The sequence below is a fragment of the Coptis chinensis genome, chromosome 3 (genome assembly GCF_015680905.1).
Source record: "Coptis chinensis isolate HL-2020 chromosome 3, ASM1568090v1, whole genome shotgun sequence".
In the NCBI taxonomy this organism is placed as follows: domain Eukaryota; kingdom Viridiplantae; phylum Streptophyta; class Magnoliopsida; order Ranunculales; family Ranunculaceae; genus Coptis; species Coptis chinensis.
In genome coordinates this window covers 118,465,973-118,493,018 of record NC_141458.1, presented here as the reverse complement: position 1 = coordinate 118,493,018, position 27,046 = coordinate 118,465,973, and the positions used below count along the sequence as shown (strand labels likewise).

General features: G+C 36.7%; 1 protein-coding gene and 1 long non-coding RNA gene across 5 annotated transcripts; both read right to left on the bottom strand.

The window, feature by feature from the left end:
• Window positions 1–562: 562 nt before the first annotated feature.
• LOC147513596 (uncharacterized) lies at window positions 563–1,581 on the bottom strand. The gene is made up of 3 exons (XR_015217394.1): window positions 1,467–1,581; window positions 1,297–1,382; window positions 563–681 (listed from the first exon to the last, which is right to left on the bottom strand). It is a non-coding gene; the product is annotated as an uncharacterized LOC147513596 (long non-coding RNA).
• A 20,453-nt stretch (window positions 1,582–22,034) lies between these two features.
• LOC147513595 (serine/threonine-protein kinase 12-like) lies at window positions 22,035–27,003 on the bottom strand. 4 transcript variants are annotated; one of them, XM_086596731.1, is made up of 12 exons: window positions 26,850–27,003; window positions 26,529–26,768; window positions 26,358–26,432; window positions 25,416–25,496; window positions 25,179–25,276; window positions 24,880–25,000; window positions 24,727–24,806; window positions 24,120–24,182; window positions 23,889–24,001; window positions 23,719–23,804; window positions 22,985–23,103; window positions 22,035–22,574 (listed from the first exon to the last, which is right to left on the bottom strand). In XM_086596731.1, the coding sequence occupies exons 1-12, from the start codon at window positions 26,883–26,885 to the stop codon at window positions 22,436–22,438; spliced, it is 1,251 nt and encodes a 416-aa protein (XP_086452857.1). In that variant the 5' UTR covers window positions 26,886–27,003; the 3' UTR covers window positions 22,035–22,435. The 4 variants fall into 4 exon arrangements, with proteins under 4 accessions (XP_086452857.1, XP_086452859.1, XP_086452860.1 ...); XM_086596733.1 differs by having other exon boundaries at window positions 25,179–25,273; XM_086596734.1 differs by having other exon boundaries at window positions 26,529–26,784; window positions 26,850–26,988.
• Between the last annotated feature and the right edge of the window lie 43 nt (window positions 27,004–27,046).

The window sequence follows — 27,046 nt, the reverse complement described above, 5'->3', positions numbered from 1 at the left end:
AATTTACACAAATAGTACAAATTCCATTTTTATATTTTTCATATTTATATTGTTTCACAACAAGGTTCCGAGCATTTATTTTAGGGTTAACTAGTATTACCCCCCCCACTAGATGAGCCAATTAGGATTGCCCCCCCACTAGATGGGAAATTAGGGTCTCCCCCCTAAGCACACGGTCAACTTGGTTTGACCGTTAACTTTTAAGTCAAATAATTGAAAATTACACAAATGCCCTCATTGTTTTCAAAAAGAAAATATTCAATTTTAATTAGGTGGGGGCATTTATGTCATTTTCAGTTGTTTTACTTGAAAGTTAACGGTCAAACCAAGTTGACCGTGTGTTTAGGGGGGAGACCCTAATTTCCCATCTAGTGGGGGGAAATCCTAATTGGCTCATCTAGTAGGGGGGTAACACTAGTTCATTTTATCTTTGTTGCCCAACACCATTAAAAGCAGTGATAAGATCCATAGTATGACACTTGAGAATTCATCTACTAGTATTGTGCCAACGGAACCTTAACCTTACTTTTAGCAACTAATGTGATTGATTTAAGCTACTTACGTCTTGACATCTTCTGGGTATATGAAAGAAGAGAGAGAGGGCCGGGAATCCTCATATGCTCTCCTGTCTGCTACCTCTTCTGGTGGTTCTGCTTTGTTTGAAGGCCCCCCTTGAAACATCTGTTACAATAGGTCAAACAGCCATTTGATTAAATAGAAAAACACTTACAACAGACACAAATCAAATGTAACGAGGGAAGCAAATAGATAGATTGTTGCAACTGCGCAACTGAAATTTTATGAAAGATATTAAGGGCTTCATGTACGTTGCAAAATACTTGTACACATTTGTCATGATTTAAAACTTAATGAATTTTTGCATTACAATTGAAGAATCTAAATACTACCCTATATATTCTAACACTAGCAGAACTAAAAGAAGCCGTGTTTGCATATCAAATATTTTAGTTAAAGAACAGTGTTCACAAATCACAGATAAGTCTATAGGAACTGTCCAAGATGACACGAGAAAAAAGGACAAGAAATAGCATTTGCTCAACAATCAGGTGCTTACAAACTTGCTACTGTACAACTGCATATTCAGTGTTAGAAAACTGGACTCACAATTATCATCAATCACCAGATGTATGTCAAAGAAATGTGAAAAAGTTACGGAACTGTAAGATGAAATATTGTTGTAGTTAAAAATGTAGTAAGAAATCTTAGGTGTTCAGTGTTCTGCATTTTTACTTAATAGTATATAACAGTAAAAATACTTTGCTGCATTTTCTTCACCTCATGGACAATTAAGGCAAATGAGAAGACATCAACACTCTTTCCATATGCTTCTCGCCGATAAACCTCAGGTGCCATGTAACGGACTGCCAAATGAAAAATATCAGACTGCAGTCCCATTTCAAAGTTCTTAGTCTAAAATTAAGGGTCTGAGAGATGGAAGATCTCACAAGATCCAGTTCCTCCTGTCATCTTGTAACCATATGCGCCTTTTTCCTGTGCAATCTTGCTTAATCCGAAATCTGTAACCTTGAGGTGTCCTGCTTCATCTTGTAGGACATTTCTGTTTGAGATCCAAAAAGAAATGCACATAGGTTTTGTTTGTGGCATATATGGAAAAATGTCATGTCACACTTGGGTAATGAAATAAATGCACATGAAAATTTTGCTCATGACTTTCAAAAATGTATGTACGGATATGAGACAGTTGAAAATTTTGAAGCTACCACTACTACGGATATGTACGGATATTTATACCACTGTTTTTAAGTGTGGTATAAATATATTTACCACTGTTATACAACCGTGACAATAGGTGGTGTGGTATATAATAATAGCAAAACTGTGGTATATATGTTTAACGGATACCACAGTTTTTCAAAGAACCGTGGTTTGTATGCCCATTATATACCACGGTTGTCAACAGAACCGTGGCATATAAGCTATTGAAACCGTGGTTTATATTAGTGTATGTGTTATAATACTGTGGTATATAGTTATACTAAACACTACGGTTTATGCCAAACTGTGGTATATATATATATTTTAATAATAATACTAGTAACAGTCTTCCACTTAAAAACCGAACCTGCATAACAAAATTTACACAACCTGCCTACATACAACATTTTCATCTTCCCAACAAATTCCAAAATGTACAATTAATAAACTATCAAACATTGCAAAAAAAGATAATAATAATAAAAAAAAACTTCCATTAATTTTTTGAGTGTACTAAGAAAACAAACTTCAAATTCCTTTTCATAAATTAAAAAGGTAAGACTCATAAATTAAACTGGAGGGGTCCGAACATAGCTAAAACTCATCCTCATTCACTTCCGACTGAAACACCTCATTTTCTCATAATATCGAGTCGAACACCATCAAGTTCATCTTGCGTGTATGTCTCCTTTAGTTCTAGTTAAGTTACATGGCTGACATATCCCTTATCTTGAATCACCTGCAAGAGAGAAACCGATAAGAACTTCCACATTCTTGACTGATGAATATCAACTATCAACCTTAATAGAACATAAAATAAAGAACATGTACTTTCGCCTGACATAGACCAAAAAGCTAGTTTAGGAATATAAGTGATTGAATGCGCTTTTTTTTAAAATCTTCAGTAGATTACCAACAACATTTAAGATTATTGGCTTGAGACCTAATGTGATGTATACATGTTTAAAGATAGCACATGTCAAATGGTAGTGTAAAGTGCTACAAGCTTACAATGAGGTAGAGCAATCGAACTTTTTTTTTTGCTGGGTAAGCTCGTTCGATTGTATTAAAAGGAAAAAAGAACAAAAGAATGGTGTGAGTGGATTGTGACAAGTTCACATCTCACTCGAATCGACTAGGTCTTTACAAAGATTCAAAAAAAGTGCAAAACACTATCTAAATCTATAGTAGGTACTCACAGGATGCTCCCATCTTGTAATCCATGAAGGTCTACCAAGATATGTTACGCCCATGTTGTGCGTAAGTGTGACTCCCTTTACGGCGCGGCATTATTAGCGAGAGAAGTTTGCTTCTCTCCAAATTGAAGTGATGACAAACTTTTGTAGCATATTTTGGACATGTTTCCATCTGTGCATCAAGGCCCATGGCAGCTATGGCGATCCAAAAGCACCGGATTTGTTTGCTTGAGTCCGTTTCAACCCAAATGTCGGACCATCCCTTAGTGGTCGCCAGTTCAAGGGCTTCAATGATTGCCAAACACTCGGCCCGGAACTTCGTAGTCACTCCCAACGCCTGCAGTAAGTTAAGAGAAAATCTCGCTTCTAATCTCTGAAAGTAGATCCAATCCCGGCAAGTCCCGATTACCCCTAGATGCCCCATCGGTGTTGACTTTGATGGTTGGAGCATTTGGTGCAACCCGTTAACACTCTCTACTTTCGAGGCGGTTCTTAGTTTCCGCTTGAATGCCCCAATCACTGAGAATTTGAGTGTCTTCTCGAGTACATGACAACCTTGGATAAGTGAGAAGAACAATGAATTTGTCTTCCCGACTTGTCTAAGGCATTTTAAGATGTCCGGCTTCTTGTCTTCAAACACAACCATGTTCCTATGTTTCCAAATGATGGTCATAGTGCCCACCACCGCCAAGGTCCATAGTTGTTTGATTAGTGGACTTAACCGAGAGAGTTTGATGGCATCATTTAACTTGTTGAAATTTCCTCTCATCTTAAACTTTTGTGCGAGCCCGACTCCATATTTGTAATGAGAAGGAGCATTCCCATATAAGGTGAGAATTTGTTTCTTCATTATTTCCACAAAGTCGGGGAAGAAACTAGCTTGACGCCCGCTTCTTTGATTTGCTTCATCGGTTGATATGCCCCTTTGACAAATTCTCCATGCTATAGCTGCGGTTCTAGGATGAGTGTGTGAGTTCCAAATATGCTTGTGCCAACTATTCACATTTCTTTTCTAGCGGTTTCTTGAAATGCCGAGGCAACACTGAATTTCCCTTTGAGGTCGGGGCACCAAATAAGTGTGTCTCTATCACCATCGTTCCACTTTAGAATGCCATCGGTTGTGAGTCCAAAGAAGGGTTATCAAGGCCTGAAAGTTACTTGGTATTTGGACGAGATCCATTTACAATAAGTGTACTTACTTTGGAGTTACAATCTTTGAGTTCATGGTTGGTGAGATTCAGTGCATCTTTGAGTGATCGAAACCAGTAATTGTCTCTCCAGATATCCACAAGATTGCCACTACCAATAGCCCATTGAGTTCTTGGTCTGACTTCTCGCATTGCTTCTTTGATGTCATGCCATATAGAGGTTGGCCTATAATAGCCTATCACATCACCATCTCTTGTAAGATATTTGTTTTGCATAAAGATTGCAAAATCATCTGTCCATTCTAGAAACCTCTAGGCTAACTTCATGAGCATTGCTCGATTAACTTCTCCAAGTTTTCTAATACCGAGCCCTCCTTCTCTATAAGGTTTGCATACTTTGTCCCACGCAACCGTTACTCCCTTTTTTATGGATGGGTCACCACTCCATAAGAAATTTCTCATCGCTTTTTCGGCATCTTTAATCGCACTCTGAGGCCACTTGTAAATCGACATATTGTATATAGGCATGCTACTAATCACAGATTTGATCAGTGTGCATCTGCCTTGAAGTGAAAGCATGCGTCCTTTTCAACTGGACAACTTGAGTTTAATTTTTTCATTGACTAAATTTGCATCTCTTGTGACTCTGCCTTGGATGAGTGGGGCCTTTCTAAATATTTTTCTCTCGAGAGTGCCCACCGCTATCTTGCATAACTTTTGAACTGCTCTTGCCCTCCTATCATGTGTAAAACTCCCCAAAAAAAGTTTACACTTGTCTCTGTTCATAGTTTGGCCTGAGGCTTTCTCATATCTAGAAAGTAACTTTGAAATTGCTTAAAGATACCTGAGATTTCCATTGGTGAAGATAATAATGTCATCCGCGAAAAGCAAGTGACTTGGAGCTGGTATATCCTTGACAAAGAGCATTGGTTTTATCTTGTTCCTGAGCATCAAATCATTGATACCTCTACTCAGACAATCCTCTGCAAGAGCAAATAGGAGCGGTGACAGTGGGTCCCCTTGTTTCAATCCCCTTCCAACCGAAAAGTACCCAACAGGTCCCCCATTAAGAAGAATAGACATGCGAGCTGATTCCATGATTTTTTTTATCCATGCGATCCAAGTGAGTGAAAACCCCATCCTTGACATGGCTTGACAAACAAATTCCCAACTCATAGTATCGAAAAGCCCGTGAAATATCCACTTTGATTGCTGCACTTCCCCAAAAACTTTTTCTATTTAGTTCATTCATGAGCTCAGATGCAAGACCGATGCTAGAGTGCACACATTTGTCTTTAATGAAACCGTATTGTTCCTTGGAGACCGGCTTGTGCATGTGTTCATTGAGTCTAAGCTGCAACACCTTTGAAATGATTTTCATAAGGAAATTACTCATGCAAATTGGTCTATAGTGCTTTAATTGCTTAGCATCCTTGCTCTTAGGGATAAGAGTGATAAAGTTTGCATTGAGTCCCCCTGGAATAGTAACATCTTTAAAGAACGATTGTACAACAAAACATACATCGTACCTAATAATGCTCCAGCAATGATGATAGAAATGGCCCTGGAAGCCATCGGGCCCAGGAGCACTATCCGATTTCATGAGGAAAACTGCCCTTTCTATCTCCAAGAAGTCAGGAATCCTTGTCAGCATCAAGTTGTCATCGGTAGTGAGCACTTGAGGAATCAAATCCAGGAGTTGCTCATCTTTGTGTAATTGTACGGCTTGGAACTTGTGCCGGTAGTGATCCACCACATATATGTTCTTTGATGCTATCTTGTGTGGTAAGGAGGTCCCCATTGTCATTAGTGAGTTCAGAAATAAGTGCAGCTCCCACTCGCATCTTGTGGATGGTATGAAAATACGTAGTGTTCGATCGTCTTTTCATCAAAATTGAGTCTCCGCTTTTTTTCGCCTCCAAAAGGAAGCCTTGTTTTGAAGAGCTATCTCCAACTCCAATTCCTTATTCATCACTTCATTCACCAAAGAGTCATCCTCATGTTCAAATCGAGAGTTAATGCATTGCATTAAGCAAATCTAATTCTGCTTTCTTCACATTAACTTCAACATGGCCATAGACTTCATAATTCCATCTCTTGAGTTCCTTCTTAAGATTCTGTAGTTTCTTGATAACTTTGAAAAGAGGAGCTCCTACCATTGGCTGCTGCCAACTATTCCTTACAAGGTCCATGAAGGATTGATGCTCAATCCAACACTTGTTAAATCTGAAAGGAATGTTTTTGGGTTTTAAATTTGGAGTTAAGGAGTATGTTCCACATAAGGGTGAATGGTCAGATCCAACTCTACAAAGGACCCTATACTTCCAACCATCATACTTGTGAATCCAAGCATGATTATAGAAGGCTCTATCAATCCCGCTACACATTTTTTTCTTCGGACTGATTATTGCTCCAAGTAAACTCATTCCCTTCAAACCGCTTTCTCCATGAGACTGCATTGGTTAACACAAAAAAAAGTCTTCCATTGATGTGTTGTTAGGCCTTCTACCACCTTTTTTTTTCTGCATCTTAACACAAAAGATTGAAATCTCCAATTGCAAGCCGGTGAGCGGTGGTTGTAGTCTTGAGTTCCTCCATAGTCTTCTTCTAATGCTAATAAGACTACTAGCATGAATGACAATAATGACAGAGTTATTAACTAGAATGTGACTGTTGTTCGGATGAGTGCGAACTTACGACGATGATACCCCTTCGAGAGAGAATCCATATGTTACCAAGTCTTATGTCAGAGTCATTATGAGTAATGGCTTCTTCAAAATATTCCAAACCATTTTGTTTGAGAGCAAAAGTGTCGGGCTTGATCAAAGGCTCAGCAAGACACAACATATCTGGTCTATGAGATTTGACAAAATCTCTTAGTCTTTCTACTGCTTTTTCCTTCCTAGCACCCCTAATATTCCAAAAGATAACTCTCATTGAGAAATTCATTTAAATCTTGCTGGAGTGTTTCTAGCCCTGGGTGGAAGAGGGATGGGAGCCATCTCTTCCCTGTTGGGCTTACCTCTTCTTTTCTTCTGACCACCCTCCTGCCATTTTTCCTCTTCAGTTTGATCAGCCCAAATCGGGGAGTTCAGCAAGCATTCAGCTTCGAGGAGAGCAATATTTTTTGTAGGAAAACTTGGTGTATTTGCATCCCCTTCCTGCTCAGAAAGAGAGGTAGATGAAATAGCAATGTCGTTCTCCGCATGGTTACCAAATCTGATAACTCTTGATGGGCTACCTAACAAAATTGCCACTGGAGTGTCATGGGCAGCCATAAGAGAACTAGCAACATTTTTCTCCTCCACGGTTGCATGGTTGTAACCCTTGCTAACCCCTGTTTCTATCGGTTCCTCGGCAAAGACATCGAAAAAGCTTCTCCATTCGCGGTGTAGAAAGTCCTTCAACTTGTCGGAATCCTAAAGCATTTTTCTCGACATGAGTGGGCAAGGCAAGACTATGGGCAACCGAGTTGTTATTAACAATGACCTCATATGGTTCATCTATGGCAATAGATTCCACAATTTTCTCAATTGTTTCAAAGAAATGACAACTTCAATTGATCCCAAATTAGCTTCCTTTTGTGTTGGGGCTACATCGACTATCTCTATTATCTTGGCTCCAAGAACTCTTTCTTGATCTTTGTCAACAAGCACCGGTTCGTGAGTCATCGGAAAGCACTTGAAACCTGTTCGCGCCCATTTCCACGAGTTGGCATTGTCTTTTTGTACCCATGCGGTCAAAAGGAGTGGTTATTAATTTAGAGCATGAATAAAGGAAACAATAGTTTTATTTCTTAGTCGTTGTAGTATAGATGAAGTTTGTGAGTACCTTCACTAGAAAACTCTCCGCGAGGCTATAACTTCGTCCCACTAGGGAATTCCTAGTGGTTTAAAGGCCTTGTTGCGTATATGGTCAATCTGTCGCTCAGTAAACGCAGTAGATAGAACTCCATTTTGGTCACTTATTCTAATTTCTCATCTTTGCTTGAGGACAAGCAAAATGCTATTTGGGGTGGTTTGATAAGAGCCCAAAACTGTAGTTTTAACCCCTCGTGAATAGTCATACCTTTAGACCAATTATGTGAGTAATAATTAAGAGTTAATCTTGATTCACGTGTTTTTATGCATTTCAAAGTCCATTATGTGCAGAAATGTGCCACTTTAGCGAGATAAAGGAGCAAAGGTCGGTTGCTAAGGAGTTCTGTAATTAAAGGCCAAGATTCAAGAAGACAAAGCCTTTCTAAAGCCCGGTCAAAAGCTGAAAAGTCGACGCGTAAAATAAAGACACAAAGTCGATTAGAACTTCCGAGAAGGCCGTATTTTTGGACTCAGACCTCGGAATTGGGCCTACCTTATGTCAAAACGACCGGCTCGGAAAGAGCTTTCCAATGGTCTAAGCCTTGATCCAATCAGAGGAGCAGAAGTGGACGAAAAGTCTATTGAAGCCAACTATAGCTGAAGAGACCTTTTGAATTTGAAAGAATGGGTTTTGGCGATTCTGCGCCCAAAACATGGCTCCAAGCCCATGCACGATTTTTGGATCTGGACATATAAAAACAAGAGCTTGACTCTTTGTTAATGGTAGATAGTTAGGTTAGAAAATAAATTAGGTTAGGATAAGAAAAGTAGCCATTAAACCTTAGTTCTAGATCTAGTTTTAGATTAATTAATTAGTTTTTATTCTTGCCTTAAATTCAGTATTAAACTATTGTTATTGCTATTCATTAGATAAATAAAGTTAATTAGTTCTCCATAATCTAGTTTCATTTCCATTTACTTATGTAGTTCAATTCTTAGATTCAATTATTTGTCTTTATTAGATTGAATAGATTTTTGCATGAGTAGTTTTGAATTGAGTTTAAACAAATAAAGTTCAAATCTTTATATCATGTCTTGTTCGAATTTGATTGGGAATGATAGCGTGATGATTCTCGGCTAAACCTTCATTAGAGGGGGTTGAGAAGCCTTGATGAAAGCTTGATTCGATTATCGTAGAAATCGTCGAATTTCCTTTCCACTCTAGAAATTATTAGTTCACCATGAGAATGGGTGTAATCGTTCACATGCTAGTTATGAATTGGTAGAAATGTCATGTGTAATTAGGGATTAGTAACCAGGCATTTTCTGCGCGAAGCGATTAAATTCGGATTACGACGATTCGTCGTTAGTGGATTAAATTGAGCTAAGGTGGAATCAATCCCCCTCTAACTCCTTATTATAGAATCGACGTAGTATTCTCATAGTTGTTTAAATAGTCGACTAGTTGCATCTTGTGGGTAGTTGCATCGTAATCTAGTTATCATTTCGTAAATCTCTCATTAGACTTTAGTTAAGATTGTTTATACGTAGAGAACATTACCATGCGAAAGAACTAGGAGTGGAACGAATCATCTACTCCACTATATCTCATAGGATTGAGAGTAGAAATCTTTGATAAATTAGGCTTGTAATAAGTTTTAGTTTACTTACGTTTTGAGTTTTATCGTTCATTTCGTAGGTAAACTTTTATCATTTATTGCGTTTAGAGCAATCGAACTTGAGTAATTCTCAATGAATGACAGCAAAACTTAACTACAACTACACCACCTATTGGAAAAAAAATTTAAAAAATAAAAATAAAAAATAACTACACCAGCCATGAGTCAATACTTGACGAAGTGAAAGAAAAAAAATATGAAAACACTTACTTTGGCCATGACTTAATGCCGAAATTCAGCAAACCTACAATACTATTGGTCGGTTTCATTCAGATAGATCCCTTACCACCACAAAGATATTAGGAGCATGCATGCATGCACCGTTTAGGTAGGAGGAAAACTCCTATATCTAATGAGTCCAATTAGTGGATCACTTTTATGGTAATCTTAAAGGCTATGTAACCATCCCATCAAATAATAATTTCTATATTTCTGATTTTCTGTGATCATCGTAATTTAATCAAACTTATTTTAGCTTTGACCAAATATACCAAGGTGGGAACAGTTGAATCCTATGACCTTATTCCCTTCCAATTTCTAACATGTGCAAACTGGCTACTAAAAGTGGAATATATGTTCAAAAGTATAACCGGGGCCTTCTTTGTTTTAATCAAATGACTAGAAGCAATGTTTTCAGTATATATAGATTACAACATTTAAGTGTCAGGCAACCAACATAAACCCTACAAGGTAAGTACCAACTCTACCCACTTCGCAGTCATTGAAAGCATTGAATTCACACAGGTAAAAAAATGAATATACCTTGACTGCATACGTTCGAGCAGAGATTTTCTGGAAGCCAGTCTCAACTTTATGAAACCTCACATCCCTTATGTCCTCGATCAGAGATCTTACCTTTAAGAAAACTGAACATTAAAGAGAACAGTCGGAAAAATCCAAATGCATAAAGAAACTGGGCATAAACAGTCATGTGACTCACCATATATATATACATCTGGGATGTTATCAAAAGCACTGTTGTCCAAAAAAAGAAGAAGGATAAATGCATCAGAGAAGCAATACTGCAAACATATGAGGTTCAGCTTGAACTACATACTGATCAAATAGAAGCTTTCATATTTGAATGTAATAAAACGGTAGTGGCTGAAATTCTCTAGGGGAGTCACGTTCAACTTCCAAGACTCGTGTCAACTTTTCTTAATATAGAAATGGAAGTGTATATTCAATTTGAGATATACTATATATACATATGGTCAATATATTTATCTGGTATAGAACTCTTATGCATTATCTAGAACCATCCAACTTGTAAGTGATAGGAGTGGAGCTTGTTTATACTATATAGTATATACCGACATCAACAAGAATGATGTGTAAACACGCATGTGTTACTTTCTATGAAAACTACACTATTTTTAATCAACAAATCATGATCATCGCATGCATCAACAGTCCCCTAGCAGTGTGATGAACACAATCAAATCACATATTTTTTGGCACTTAAAAAAAAACCCCACGAACTCCAATGCAACCATATGTTAATCAGACCAAAGATCTGATTTTTGGCACATTTGGGAATGGCCGAGTCTTAAAAATGCAGACCTATTTAAATAGTAACCACTAAGAAAACCACAGTTGCTTTTAAAACCCAATAAAACTTGTTTCTTATAAGTAAAACAACTTATTTTAAGCAATCAAAATTGAGGTTGGAGTTAAACCATACCCATCCAGATACAAGTGCCAGAATACAAACACAGAAATATTTACAGAGAGCATTCACTAATCACAAGTACTTCTACTAAAAACATATCAGAGACCTACATTTCAACAGGAAAAAAATCTTTAAGGAGAATAAACAATAAAGATAACAACATAAATGCCAAATTCCACCGTTTTCATACCTTTTTTCGTCCAACCATTAGATCGAAACAAGATCTGCGAAGAGTGAAAAATAGAAGAAAACAAAGTTCAAACTTTCATCAAACAATTTAAAATTTTAGCGAACATTAAGAGCGAATCAACAAACAACGAACCTATGTTCATAAATCTTTTACCAAAATTAATTTTCCAAATCAGAAAGGTAGAGCGTCGCATTGAGAAACCTAGCTAACTCGTTCTCAAACCGAAATCTGAAATCCAATTAAAGAAGAGAATTGAAGAGGAAGGCACGAAAATAAAAACCTTAATTTTCCAAACCCTAAAAAGAGAAGAAGAATTGAAGAAGAAGAAGGAAAGTAAGAACTAACAAAAGAAGAAAGAAAAAAACTTACCTTCGTTTTAGATGAAGAAGTACTGGTTTGAGCCAACCACTTCCCTCCTTTGAAAGTGAGAGAGAGGAGTGCGGGATTGGTTTTATACTGTTTCTTATTTTTCAGTTTTTTTTCTTTTTTATTTTATTTCTGACGGTATCCATGTGTTAGTCAACCGTGACAAATTAATTTCGATAATTATCTAAAATTTAAGTAACATATAAAGTACATGCTAACGCTTTATAAACGTTAATAATTGTGTCACAGTTAAAAAAACGTTACAAGTGAAAAATGAAAACGTTACAAAATTACCCTTTTGGTGTAGTGGGGAATCCAATTTGAATGAGTTTCGTACTGTGTATTTTTTTTCCACATATTTGACTATTTGGAATAAAGTCATAAACCACGGTAGAAAGTGAAAAATTTATATAACACTGTTTATGTTTAAGGTAGTGGGGATGTGAAGTACTCTCATGCTGAAAAAAAAAACTAACCATGGTATATGGCCCAACTTATCCCACGGTTTTCATGTAACTGTGGCATATACTAGTAAACCAATGACCAAAGAAATTTCCGCCGTGGTATATAAGTATTTCCCACTGTTTTTGGAACAACCGTGGTATAAACGTTCTTATTGACCGTGGTATATGTGTCATTCTGTAGTAGTGTACATGAAATGAGATGCTTGTAAATTACAATTTGAAAGAGAACAAGTGGCTAAACAAATTGTATGAGAAACGAGAAAAATGGCGTCGGTTTATATTAGAGACACTTTTTATGGAGGAATGTTAACCACCCAACGAAGTGAAAGTATAAATTCTTACTTTGATAAGTATCTTAAGAAAGGTATGTCCCTCTGTGAGTTTGTAAAACAATATCAAAGAGCTGTGGTCGATAGACGAGAGGATGAAAAGAGAGAAGATTATAAAACCAATTATCAAAAGCCTGTTTTGAGAGTTTTTATGAAAATTGAGAAACAAGGAGCTATACTTTACACAAGATCAGTTTTTAAAAATTCAAGAACAGTTATTTGAAGACCTATCCTACCGCCATAGAAAAGTCGAGGAGAATGAAATTAGATCTGTATACAATGTGTGGATGGAAGGACATGAGCATGTAGTGCACATCGTCACATTTGAACCTTCTACCCAAATTGCCAAGTGTAGCTGTCGATTGTTTAATTTTGTAGGTTTTTTGTGTAGGCACATTTTGAAGATATTTGTGGTTGAAGATGTTTAGAGCCTTCAAGAACAGTATGTACTAAAGAGATGGATGAAAGAAGCAAAGTTTGGTTCTGTGGTTTATAGTGAAGATGAAAGTATTCAACATGACTTTGAAGATAACTCTACAAGTCGATATTGTACAATATGTCGAGAGGGGGTAAATATTGCTTCGAAGGCTTCTCCTTGTGGTGAAGTATACAATATGGCAATCAAAGGTATGGAAAGAAATTTAAGAGAAGTGGAAGATGCTTTGAAAAACATGGCATTAAATTCTGATCAGGTGCATGGCGAAAGAAGTGGAAGTGAACGTAAGGGTGAAACAAGTGCAACATGTGCTCCTTTAGGTATTCAGAAGTCATTGCTTGATCCTCCAGTTAGTAGGCGTAGAGGGAGACCATCTGGTAAAAGAATAGAGTCATGGGCTGATAAGGGACCAGTGAGGAAGAATAATGACAATCCGAACAAGTCAACTATTTCGACCCCCACCTATGTAGCAAACGTCCATTAGTAGGGGTCTCCAATTTTATTCGTTTAATCGACAGGGCTAAAACCCAATTTGCAATATCATGGATTGATGTACAGACCCATTAACTCATGTGTCTAAGGCTGAACCTTAGCCACATGGCTTACCACTAACGTACATTAATTTATGTTCAGATTCGTTTCTTATCAAAGAGATAATTATCAGTTGAGAGTTATATTAAATTACAATGACTTGAACTACAAGGAGTCTCTATTTTACACATATAAATACCAAATTATTTTTCATACATAAATCACATCGATAATTTGGGTACGTAGGCAACCACAATGTACAATATCATCATTCTCACGATCACCATCACTTTTCTAACTACTTTTATACGTTCTTCATCTCTTTCGTCACCACTTAGTGTTTTGATCATATTTGGTCGAAACACCAACTACTCGACAACAGAAGCCCGATAATACACTATTCCCGTGCTTTAATGCAGGTTTAACCATTATTTTCATGTTAACTGCGAAAACCTGCAAAAATACGAAAATATAATTATTTCATGATTATTAAACACATAATTAACCAAATTATGCTATGTCTCTACGAGGTTTAATATTACAGCTTTGGGTGCTTATCACTTTATAAGTTAATCGGAGAGGTAAATTGTTTGATAGTCATTTCTAGTAGTAAACAAAAAGGAGGCTAGTCCACCCTTTATTGGCATGCATGATGTCATCCAAGCAAGGAGTAAATTTTCTAGTTTTATTTGGTTAAACCCCATAGAAAACCATTGGTGCCAAGTAATACATTAAGGCATGGCGTGAACATATTTGTCAGGATACTCTTATCTCCATGTCCTAGTATAGTTTTAAGAATTGAAGCATCTCTACCGGTATCAGTTAGACTTTGTAGGTTTGATTATTGATCTTTGCTGGGTTAACTAGTGATTGATTACGTTTTCCTTTCTTTCAGTATTCAATTTTGAAATTAAAACAATTCATTTATTAACTTGATTTTTGTGTTTTTGCTTTTACAATTATTCAATCATCCATTATTCAGTTCTATCAATTTGTTCTTATTTTTCTTTCTTTGGCTTGTTTTGGTCTTTTTGCAGGTAACATAGATTGAACTTCAACTTCCTAGTCACGCCATACAATTGTTTGCCCTTGTTTGTGTTGGGAGATTTCACTAGGAAGTCACACCTCAACCTAGTTACTCTCTATCCCAAATAACTTCTCTTAGAGATCACACCAAGGAAGTCACATATCCAAGACTTTGGTAGTTATCACAACAAATTTCAATAGAGCAATAAAAGCTACTACTCAATTCACAAGCAATCAATATATAGCAAACAATAAGTATGAAAGTAAATGCAAAGAGACACAAAGATTTAAGGTGGTTCGATAAATGTTACATACATCCACATAAGAGCCAAGTTTTCTTTATAGTAAAGATTAGAGAGTTTACAAGAGTTAACTAGAATCAAGAACAAGCAACCTCACTCAAATCCTAGCTCAATAGAGCTCCCACAATTCCCATGAAAATGAATCTCTCAAAGTTGTCTCAACCCTAACCATAAGTTTCTTTATATATGTGGGGAGAAAATTTCGTGAGAAAATGAATTTGGTTATTGAAATTTTGACAAACTGTCAAAATTTCATAATATTTCGTTAAGACGAAATTCGGTTGGTTCACCTGGGCATATAAACTTCTTAAGGTTGGTCACATAAGACCGACTTCGAAACAGGAAGGAAGAAATGTGCATGGATCTCGGTTGGTTCTCTTGGGCCATCCAAACTTCTTGAAGTTGGTCAGATCAGGCTGACTTCTATGCAGGAAAAAAAAAACTACACAAAGGTGGGACAGTGCTGACGGGCTGTCCAAGAGTGAAAAAACCAGCTTAATCTAGCCAACCATGTTTCACAATATTAGTTCCTCGCTGCCATCACCGGAGCAAAGCTCGACGGTTCCACAAACCCAACAGTTTTAGCCTGGTGGTAATCTTCATAGATATATGATCTAGCATGGCGATGCTTAAAAGTGGTGCACAAGTTTTAAGACTTTAGATGTTAATACTTAATAGTGCAGTTTATGAATTTCAGAAGTTGTTCTATGACCATCTGATTAACTTAGTCTTGTATACAAATGAGTTTTTTTATCTGGTAGAAAGAGTGACAACTCCAAATGAAGATTCTGAATTGAAGTTGAGTTATTTTGATCCTCATTACTTTGTACTTTTATAGATCCTCTACGTGGTCTGCCTCCACATGGTTGTTTACGCTTCCTGTATCAAATTGATTGCTGGATTTATAGCTAAAGCCTAATTATATATGTTGATCCTTCTCCTCAGTTCCATATTGTAGTTCTGAGAACAAACAAACATTTGAATGCAAACATCAAAATCCTATTTACAGTTTTGGATTTGCATTTCACCTTATTATTTACAACTGAATCCACTGCAGATACTATTTGCAGCTCTCGTCGCTCTTTGCACAAGTAACTACGAACTAGTTAGCAAATGTGCACATCCTATCTGGTGTCATATATACTTCCTTAGTTCCATATATTATTTGCCCTTCACACGTTTTTGTCCATGCCAATTATGTTCAAGGTGAATCTAAGCGTCTGTCTATTAGTTACGTCGCAAAGTAAGAAAACAGCTAACGAATCTTTGCTCTTGGGCATCTCTTCTCACAAAATTTTGTTAACCTCGCGTACAGTTGTGGGAAACAGAGCAATCTGGTACCAATGATGAAACACACGCTCACCTTTCTAATTTGTATCAATTTCATCATCTCTAGTAAGGTTCTGAGACAGAGTCTTTCAAAAGAACAATTGAAGCGTGAATTTTATAAATTATGATAATGATCCTACAAACGAAAATATAGATAACATCAAATGGCTATGAATAAAAATAAAAACTAACTAGAACAACAAAGATACTAAAATTGTTGCAGTACATTCCACTGTTTCAAAGATTTTTTGCTATACATTACAAGAATCCGGATCAATTGTTTATCGAATGTCAAGTTTAATCAGATCAGTTGGCTAGTCTGAGGACCGAGAATAGTAAGCACGCTTGATTGGGATCCCAGACCAGTCCGATTTCGTCTCCTTTTCGCAAGCACCTCCTACTCACAAAGCTCACCTTCCAATTACTTTTCAGGATATAGCTACCACTCTTCTGACTTTTCTTGAAAATCAAATGGTGTGCAGACTGATGATATTCATCAACATCTTTAATGACAATAGCTGTTCCTTCCCCATTGTCAACGTCTCTCTTCTGTTCTTCATTCAAGTAAGGCAGAATATGATCCAAAACTACATACTTCTTCAGTAGAAGTCGACACAGACTGTCGGTATCACTCTGTGTTAGAGTCTTCTTGATAGTGAACAAAATTGAGCCAACAGTTGCTACATCTAGTGGATCGTCTACTGCATCAACTACAACAATTTGGTTATTTGCAACATCACCTATTTCACTTTGGTTTCTCTGTTCTTCCCCTGCATTAGTAACCACAGTTTTCTGCCTTTTCCTTTCACTGCCTTCAAGTTCTTGTACTACTTCTTGAATTCCTTTCCGTTTCACATGTTTATTTTCATTGCCATTGAAGGATTCTTTTCTTTCAGCAACGAGAGACAAGCACCAATCAGTTGTCTTTTCAGTGTTGTTGTTGTTGTCTTCTGCGCTTATAAAAGCCCCAAACAAGAAGAAACCCTTTGGACCAATAGAACCAGTCACTTCTTCTTCTTTCTCGATTGAATGTGGTAGAATATTTGACCCATTACAAGAACTGAAAAACTCTTGGGTTACTGTTGATGAATATGGTGTTTGGGAACGAAAACGAGATGTGATCATAATTATAATAATAGATAATAACAAAGAAAACTAAACAAAGTCACAAACCCTAGGAGAGATGAACAAAAACAGAGAGAACAGAGACCAAGTCACAAAAACTCGAGAACTGAAGAAAAAACGGAGACAAATAGAAGCAAGTGTGAGAGAAATAAAATTCACAGCGCTGGTATTCTTATATATAAGGAAAGTAAACAAGTTCTAATTTAGAAAGGAAACCAGTTCTATCTCGAATTGTAGTAACTCTTTCTAATTTTTGTTATAGAAACTTGGGTGCAAAGCAAGCTGGACGGACAGCTGGGCTTTTAAGACTTTGTAATTTATTCGTAATAGAACTGGGCAGTGAGTTTATAGGGAAGCCCTCTTCTCCTTATACGTAAGTCAGCGAGTTTAATTATTAGTTCTATTCTATAAGATGGAAAGCATAAAAATGTACGTTGGGAGAGTAAGAGAAGTGGAGTAAGAATGGGATCATTCCTCAGTTGCTTTCTGATAGCTTGTTTGACATACTGAGTAGACTCCTTTGCAAGTCGTATTGAGATTTAACTGTGTAGCTAAGAGCATCTTTAGCAGTGATATCAACCTAGCATCAAACACCAAATTCTCAAACACCAAATTCTTAGCAGTAAGAATTTGGTGTTTTTTCAACTTCAGGAGAACTACATGTTGATGAAAAGATTAATTATTATTTGTGGTTAGTTCATTCACATCCAATTTTCAATTTCATGTTAATTGTTCTTTGAGATAAGTTCAATGCATTTGCAAACCAAACACCAAATCGACCAATATTTGGTTCCAAGTTTGGTGCTGTATCAAATCACTCACGCGGTTTTGCCAAAATTGCGGTTTTTTCCAACACCGTGTGGGCTTGGGCTGCTAAATGGGCTTCTATGGCAAGGTTTTGGCAAAACCGCGTGGGCTTGAGCTTTCAATAAAATTTTCGGCGTGGTTTTTTTGCCAAAACGCGTCGTTTTTTCGAAAATTAGAATTGTGGTGCATAGAACTTGAAAAATTATGAGTTGTGCATAGAAGTTAAGAAATTAACAATTGTGCAATTGAAGAAATTAAGAATTGTAATTCAAAATCGAAAAAATCAAAGAAATTAAAACCTATGATTATGATTATGCAATAATAGAAGTTTGAAAATCTATGATTATGATATAATCATATAATATCCAAATAATCCAAAACCTATCATATTACATCAAATTTATTTAGCTCTCTTCTTACGCCCCTTACCACTCGATCCCTCTCCTCTCTCTATTTGGGCGCTCAAGTTTTCGCCTCTAAGTTCCTAATCCGAGGTATGATCTTCTCCGTCTGCATGGAGGTTAACTTTGACTGAAGTTCCTCATATCCTTGATGTTCTTTGCGTGTACACTTGTTCGCATATCCTCATATTCTTTAAGATTTCGAAGTCTCAATTTATATACGCTTAGAGGTTAGTTCAATGATTGCATCCATTTGATATATCCGAGAATATGTCTCCTCTTTTTCTTGGCTATAATGATACAGGCGGTCCTCATCCCATCAAACATAAGAACCCGGTTCTCATATCTTTACCAAACCTCGGCTGAAAATCCAAGAAAATATTTGTCATTATTATTTTGCCGTTAGTACATATTATATATATAATGAAGAAGATAAATAAAACATTTAAACTCACCATGGTATCTTGATCAATATCGCGCTCTAACTTCGAGAAACGAGCATGAGGCACCTCGGGAATGGAAATATAAGTAGGCTCCCCATCAGTCCACACACCCAAACATCCACATAGAGGATTACTTGGCGGAACCATTAGTCGGCCGATATGCATTCGAGGAGGTTGTGGGTTGTAAAGCGTTTTGGGGATGATGGAAATTGATCACATCAAGTTATCAAATTTTCAAACACCAAATTAGCTCACGTCTCATCCCTTCCAGCCCACAAACTCGAAATTGCTAGCCCGACCAACAGGAGGCAACAACAAACCCATGGAGACACGGTTCCACCATCTATAATATTTAGCGATCGGCACATTATCCCTTTCAACAACAAAAGAAGACGATCGGCAAGGACCACCAATTCGGCATGAACTTCATGAACTTGAATTCTACCCCACGACTTTGCATCATTAACATCCGCATGGGAGCACATGGAACTCCATAACGTCCAATATGGTCATCTCCTCCAAAAATCCGTCGCCACGGTACCAAACCCGAGGATCATGCGGCAAAAACAACTCGTGGACGATGACAACACACAAGCATCTTTGTACATAACCGATCGGGCCAAAGGTAGTAGACAAATGCCAAGGTCTCCACTCAATAGATGACAATGATCTAATATCAATCGAAGCACGAGCCATACGATATTATTCCTAATCGCCCTGCATTCACGAGTCAAGTTTAGGCCTTGACCAACTAGCAAATCTAGGGAGTATCGGGAATCATGTCTATGTTAGGACAAAGACATCGAAAGTACTCATAAAACCAAATCTCTAAAAGTCCCCGCGTGAATCCTAACAATCGAGGACTTCTACTTCGAATATGTCGTGAAGCTTTATCTAACGCCGATATCAATGTGGCATATACCGAGCTACCAGTCATAATCTCTCATAGTATGCAAATCGGATATATAAGCATAATATCCGCGATCGTCATAGAAATGACCATTGGGAAACAAAATATGCCCAATAAAAACATAAAAAAGCCCTAACATCTTGACAAGACCCCTCACTACCCGGTAGAAATCGATCAAAGCTAACTCCGCCCAATCGTGTATCAGGATGCAAGAGGGGTTCCATATATGCAATCTTAATATGAGATAGCCTAATCCCAGAAGAATCATAAGCATCCACACCCAAACGAGGAAAACTCATAAGCATACTATCCATATTCTCATAATTTGTATGAAAATGTATCGGTTGGCCTATACCAATACTCAACCCAAAAATCATAGTGAAGTCTAGTGGTGTGAAGCCTAACTCCGCCTGAGGAAAATGAAATATATAAGTTCTACTCCATCATCTTTCTACTAAAGCTATGACCATTTGCCTAATCACCTTCTTATAATCCGTATCAATCAAAATACCCAAAGGTGTATACAAAATACTATCTCTAATATGTACAAACTCATCCAAACTCCTAATAACCTTCCATCACTCTCTAACACCAAGTAAAGCCGATCTAACTTCGGTAGTCAACAACATCTTTGATATTATAAAAAAAAAATAATGCATAAAATAAATAATTAATTGGTCCAACTCAACTAATTAATATTCAAAATATTTAATCAAAACTAATTAATTATCGAGTATTAAGCCATCGCGACTTTCGACCGTGTTTTGTATCACGTGTAGAAGACACAACTTCCATATCAAGTGCTTCTCCCGTGCAAATTGTCAATCAAAGTCGTTCATCTGATACTCCAGTACATAGGGATGTCTATCAGCCGGCGCAACATCCTCGGGGTTCTTCTTCCCCACTGTCTTCTCCCCCACCGTATTCTACTTCCTCATGTTCTTCTCCCTCATCGCCAATATCGTCTGTGTACTGCCAATCATCACCGTTGAAAGGTTCAAAATGATCCATATCAAATTTTAAGAGTTTAGGTAGGTTTTTGTTTTTTTTTAACTAAAGAGAGGGTTTTATAATTGTGAGAAGAGGTGAAAGTGACTGAACCGCGCGGCTTTGGAGTTTGTTTATATATAGAAGTAGTTTTATATAGAAGTAACATGCGTGGGCTTGGGCTGTCGGTTGGGCTTTAGTGGCTGTTTTGGCAAAACCGGGCTATATGGCACGGTTTTGGCGCGTAGTTGCTTAGTGTTTTTTTTATGTTGCTCCTAAAGTTGCTTGGTGTTTTTTTGGTTTGGTGTTTGGTTTGGTTCAAAATTTTGGTGTTTTTTTGGTTGCTCTGCCGAAAGATGCTCTAAGCATTGGTATTCTCTGATCAAAGAGAAAACCTTCACTCACTTTCACTTCCAACGAGAAATTAGATCATTTGGGATGTATTCAATTTCACTTCCAACTTAACCTTGGTAGTTGCTACCTACGCGAGTTTGGAGGTGACATGTACGTATGTAGTAGAACCAGTAAGGTCGAAAACCATTTGTGGATCAGTCATTGCATCCTTAAACCATTTGATAAAGACATACGGTGTTGGATTGCACTAGCCATTAGTAACGGTGGAATTTTGATAGCAGACTGTCAAGGTTACCACTTAGGCTGTTATAATGAGGTGTTCAACACAATACAGGTTCTCAGGCTACCGTCAGACTTGGACAAACTTCAGAGTACTGGAGAGAGCCTGATTAGTTTAACAACTTTGTGACTTGTGAGTTCAGAATATTCTTGTTCTGTTTTATTGTCTGTTAATTTATTTTAGCCGGAATAAAGTTTTCTGCACTGATCTACATTTGAATTGTATACAGAAGGTCGACCAATACACTTGAATCATACTAAATAAAGATTTAAAATGTACATCAGTATGTCATTTACTCTTTGTTAGGCCTAATGAGGTGTTTGGGACAATCTCATCGTCTATACATCAAGTTGAATCCTCTTCAAGTGTAGGTACTACGTCTCTAGTCTCTAATCTCGTCTCATTCAGATGGCCACGAGATTCCTTGACATTTTACATACTTGTAGTCATTTTCATTTGACAAACAGATGTATTACATGACATGTAATGTTTTCTTTCAACTCCATAAAGGGGAAACCATAATGACGTTCATGAAATATAGTTAAAATGTAGTACCAATGTAAAATATTTTGAGTTTGGTGCAGCAGACCTTTACAAAAACTGGACATATGAGGCTGTTTGCAAATACATCTGACATAGGGAGACTGGCCTAAAAATTTATATGCAACTATTATTTTCAAGGGTTAGTTAGGGATACCCCTATTTTCAAAAATATTAGGGATACCCTAGTTGCAAGATCCAACGGCTATGAGATGAAGTTTTGTTTTTGTGTTTTTTGTTTTTTGTTTTGTTTTTTGTTTTGTTTTGTTTTTTTTTTTTCACTTGAAAAAACATTGTTGTTGGATCTTGAAACTAGGACCTGGGGTATCCCTAATCCCTAATATTTTGAAAATGGAGGTATCCCTAACTAACTCTATATTCAATTATAAGATGACACAGTTACAACAATCCTCATCAAGTTTCTTATTTTGAAAACTCTCTTGTATGGTTTCCAGCTCTGTAATAATTTCTTCAAATGATGGTCTAGACTCTGCATTCTTGTGCCAGCATCGACGGAGGAGTCTGTGTGAAGAAGAAACCAGCAAGATTAGGCTTAAAATACCAACACTAAGCAAAGGCTGCAAGTAATTTCTTTAAAACTAAAACCACAAGTTGACACTAAAGAAAAAGTTGGTTTTGTGGAAGATACTGTGATTAAAACCAGCTGAAGTTAACTGCAAAAGATTTTTTTATTTTTTTATTTTTTTTTTAAATTTACACAAATTGTACAAATTCCATTTTTATATTTTTATATTTATATTGTTTCACAACAAGGTTCCGAGCATTTATTTTATCTTTGTTGCCCAACACCATTAAAAGCCGTGATAAGATCCATAGTATGACACTTGAGAATTCATCTACTAGTATTTCTTGTGCCAACGGAACCTTAACCTTACTTTTAGCAACTAATGTGATTGATTTAAGCTACTTACGTCTTGAAATCTTCTGGGTATATGAAAGAAGAGAGAGAGGGCCGGGAATCCTCATATGCTCTCCTGTCTGCTACCTCTTCTGGTGGTTCTGCTTTGTTTGAAGGCCCCCCTTGAAACATCTGTTACAATAGGTCAAACAGCCATTTGATTAAATAGAAAAACACTTACAACAGACACAAATCAAATGTAACGAGGGAAGCAAATAGATAGATTGTTGCAACTGCGCAACTGAAATTTTATGAAAGATATTAAGGGCTTCATGTACGTTGCAAAATACTTGTACACATTTGTCATGATTTAAAACTTAATGAATTTTTGCATTATAATTGAAGAATCTAAATACTACCCTATGTATTCTAACACTAGCAGAACTAAAAGAAGCCGTGTTTGCATATCAAATATTTTAGTTAAAGAACAGTGTTCACAAATCACAGATAAGTCTATTGGGACTGTCCAAGATGACACGAGAAAAAAGGACAAGAAATAGCATTTGCTCAACAATCAGGTGCTTACAAACTTGCTACTGTACAACTGCATATTCAGTGTTAGAAAACTGGACTCACAATTATCATCAATCACCAGATGTATGTCAAAGAAATGTGAAAAAGTTAGGGAACTGTAAGATGAAATATTGTTGTAGTTAAAAATGTAGTAAGAAATCTTAGGTGTTCAGTGTTCTGTATTTTTACTTAATAGTATATAACAGTAAAAATACTTTGTAGCATTTTCTTCACCTCATGGACAATTAAGGCAAATGAGAAGACATCAACACTCTTTCCATATGCTTCTCGCCGATAAACCTCAGGTGCCATGTAACGGACTGCCAAATGAAAAATATCAGACTGCAGTCCCATTTCAAAGTTCTTAGTCTAAAATTAAGGGTCGGAGAGATGGAAGATCTCACAAGATCCAGTTCCTCCTGTCATCTTGTAACCATATGCGCCTTTTTCCTGTGCAATCTTGCTTAATCCGAAATCTGTAACCTTAAGGTGTCCTGCTTCATCTTGTAGGACATTTCTGTTTGAGATCCAAAAAGAATGCAGATTGTATAGAGATTAATAAGTCAAGGAAATAAGGAGAAGAAGACATGAAGACAGTTGCATTCAATGGTATCATAGTTCCCCACTTCCAGTACCTTGGTGTCAAATCCCTGTGTATTATTGCATGTGGCTTATGCTCGTGAAGATAGTTCATGCCTCTGCAAAACTTTCCATAAACATACAATTTCATGGTGTCCTACTAAAACTCAAATAGTTAATGCTGCATAATAGAAATCATTCAGAGCTTTCGATCTTGCATTACAATTCTATATATGTAAAAAAATTATACAAATAAGCATTGTGTGTAAAAACAGGGTTCACCCAATCAACCAGATGGAAATTGTCCAAGAGTGCTGATTTTATATAATATCAGGTGAAGGTTAACAAGAAAACCTTTGCGAACCAAAAGGAAATTATAAAAAATATATATATGTGCCATTATTAGCAGTTCTCTACCAGTCCCAAATAAGAGAAAGTCCAAACAGAAATTTGCATATGGGCTTGTTAAAAATAGATATATCATAAATGAATTTAATTAGTCATTTTGCATGATCCTCAAGGCACAAGTTCACAATCATTAATCCAAGAAGAATAAACTTCACTACTTTCAAGAACACTTGAGTAAGTTCTTACAACAATAAGAAAGGGAGACTCACAATTTATATATAATAATGGGAAATATTCCTCAAACCAATTGCATACCTTGCAATATCCAAAGCATAAGCTACAGTTGTTGGGGGGTCAAATCTCCCTTTCTTTTTTAAGATGTCATACAAACTTCCCTAGCATACAATTGAAAGAAAATCTCAGAGACTCATTTCCAAAAGTTACAAGCTCGCTTGTACAGAAACTCACATTGCGTAGATACTCCGTGAGAAATATTAAACGTTCTGAGTGCTTCAAAACACCAAGAAATTGCACTATATTAGGGTGGCGCAATCTTTGCCATAGTGCCAGTTCTTTCATAAAGGTAGCTCTGTATGTAGGTGACAAAATGTTAGATATACATAATAGATCCTACTGAATAAAATAACTGTAAGTGTATGTGAAGCGAAGTTTCATTTAGTTGGGAACTGGAACGAGTCATGTTGGTGGAAACAAGATGAAAGATTCAATTGAGTTTACTAGAAACTATTCATAGAGACTGAACTCACTTCACCCTGAAGTTTGATGCAATGGAAGAACGTATTGTTTTTGCAGCAACTTCTGTTCCACGCCATTTCACTAGATAAACTTCACCATATGCGCCCTGCTAAATTTCATCAAGAATTTTAAACACAAGTATTTCCAAAGCAGGGAAAACCATAGTAATGCACCATAAAAAAAAATCGACATTTCAAAGGGATTCCTTCTGTTTATATGCATTATAAATTGAAAGAGCGAATAATTACTTCTCCAATGAGAGTTGCACCATCCATTTCTACCTCAGTATGATCAATTTCATAACATGGACTTTGGGAGTCAAGCCCTACCTATTCCAAGCAAAAAAAAAAGTAATTACTAAATGAAGAAGAGACTTGTAGAGTTTCACAGCCAATTTAATTATATCCATATATGATATATCCCAATTTTAGTGCATAGTATGAAGAAGTTCTGGTCTGGGAACTGGGATCCAAGCCATAAACATTTTTATCTCAAAAATCTTTCCAAAATCCTGAGTATATGTACTTAGTTTTACAGTTGCGTTATGAGTTTCCAAAAAATTAAATACTGAACAAATCAGCGCCACCAAATAAATAGTATGTCAAAGCACCGCTGCGACCCTGGAAACTTAGGAACAAATAAGTGAACTACACAATGAACGTTATATAAATTATAAATCTCATGTTACCAGTGCAAATCAATGCGGGACCAAGAACAAACTTCAGCCAAATTACATTATCCAAATATGCATTTAAACTGTTGACAAAAAACTCAAATGACATCCAAATGCTAACAATAAGGAAGTTGACAGAAAGTAAGACCGTAACATTTTTGCATACATGCAAAGATCTAGACACCAACAAGAAATGAATTATTTTTCTCTCTAGCATTTAAATAGTCTTCCTAAATCCTAAAGAGCTTCTATATTCTTAAGAATTTGTCCTACGGTCCTACCATGTCATAACTCCGGACAATTGCATTTGGGATTATGATAATGATGTATTGGATTCAATCTCAAAATCCACATAAACACACATGCAAAGAGCATTAATTGGTAAAAAAGAGGTTATCGTCAATAAGCCTAGTGCAAAAACCAGGGTAATTTCACATTGGTCAAAAGAATCGTTACCAGACTATTTTCTCCTTTTCAAATAGAAATCACATATTAGTACAATCAAGGAGTCAAATACCGGATCTGTTCCACCTCTCCCCTCCAGTATCTTGCATATCTCCTCATGGCCAAAAATACGAGCATCTGAAAGTGGCTGTCAATCAATAACGCATACACTTTCTGTCAATTTTCCACAAGTATTTCAAAGAAGGGTAGCAACCAATATGCAAATCGGGGATAGAGAATTTACAGTGCGACCCCAACGATCAATTGAATTGACATCAGCTCCTTGTTCAAGAAGTAAATCAACAACTTCAGTACAACCTTCACAAGAAGCCAAATGAAGGGCCGTTCTTTTATCATAATCTGCCAAGTTTGGTGATACACCTTTCTCTATCTCCTGAATAACACCGTCTTTATCTCCCTTACTCGAACAATACAGCAGCCTATATGGCCCTTCCAAATCAATCATTTGCTGCTGCATCCGCTCCTAATTTACGCCAAGCCTATACATCAATAATTTTTAAAGAACAATAGTGATAAAAAGGAATAAGAAAGAGAGAGAGATTACCTTTGATGATGGAGTTCTACATCCTTTTTCTTCCATTGATCAAAAAGAGTGATGGAGCCCGATGATGATCTGAAAAGAATCACTACAAGTTTTGGAAATGGAACCAAGTTTTGAAAGAGAGAGAATAATGAAGATATAGTTAAAAATAATGTTTTCATCGAGTTAAGGTTTACGGAGTTTTCAATGATTTTTTTTTT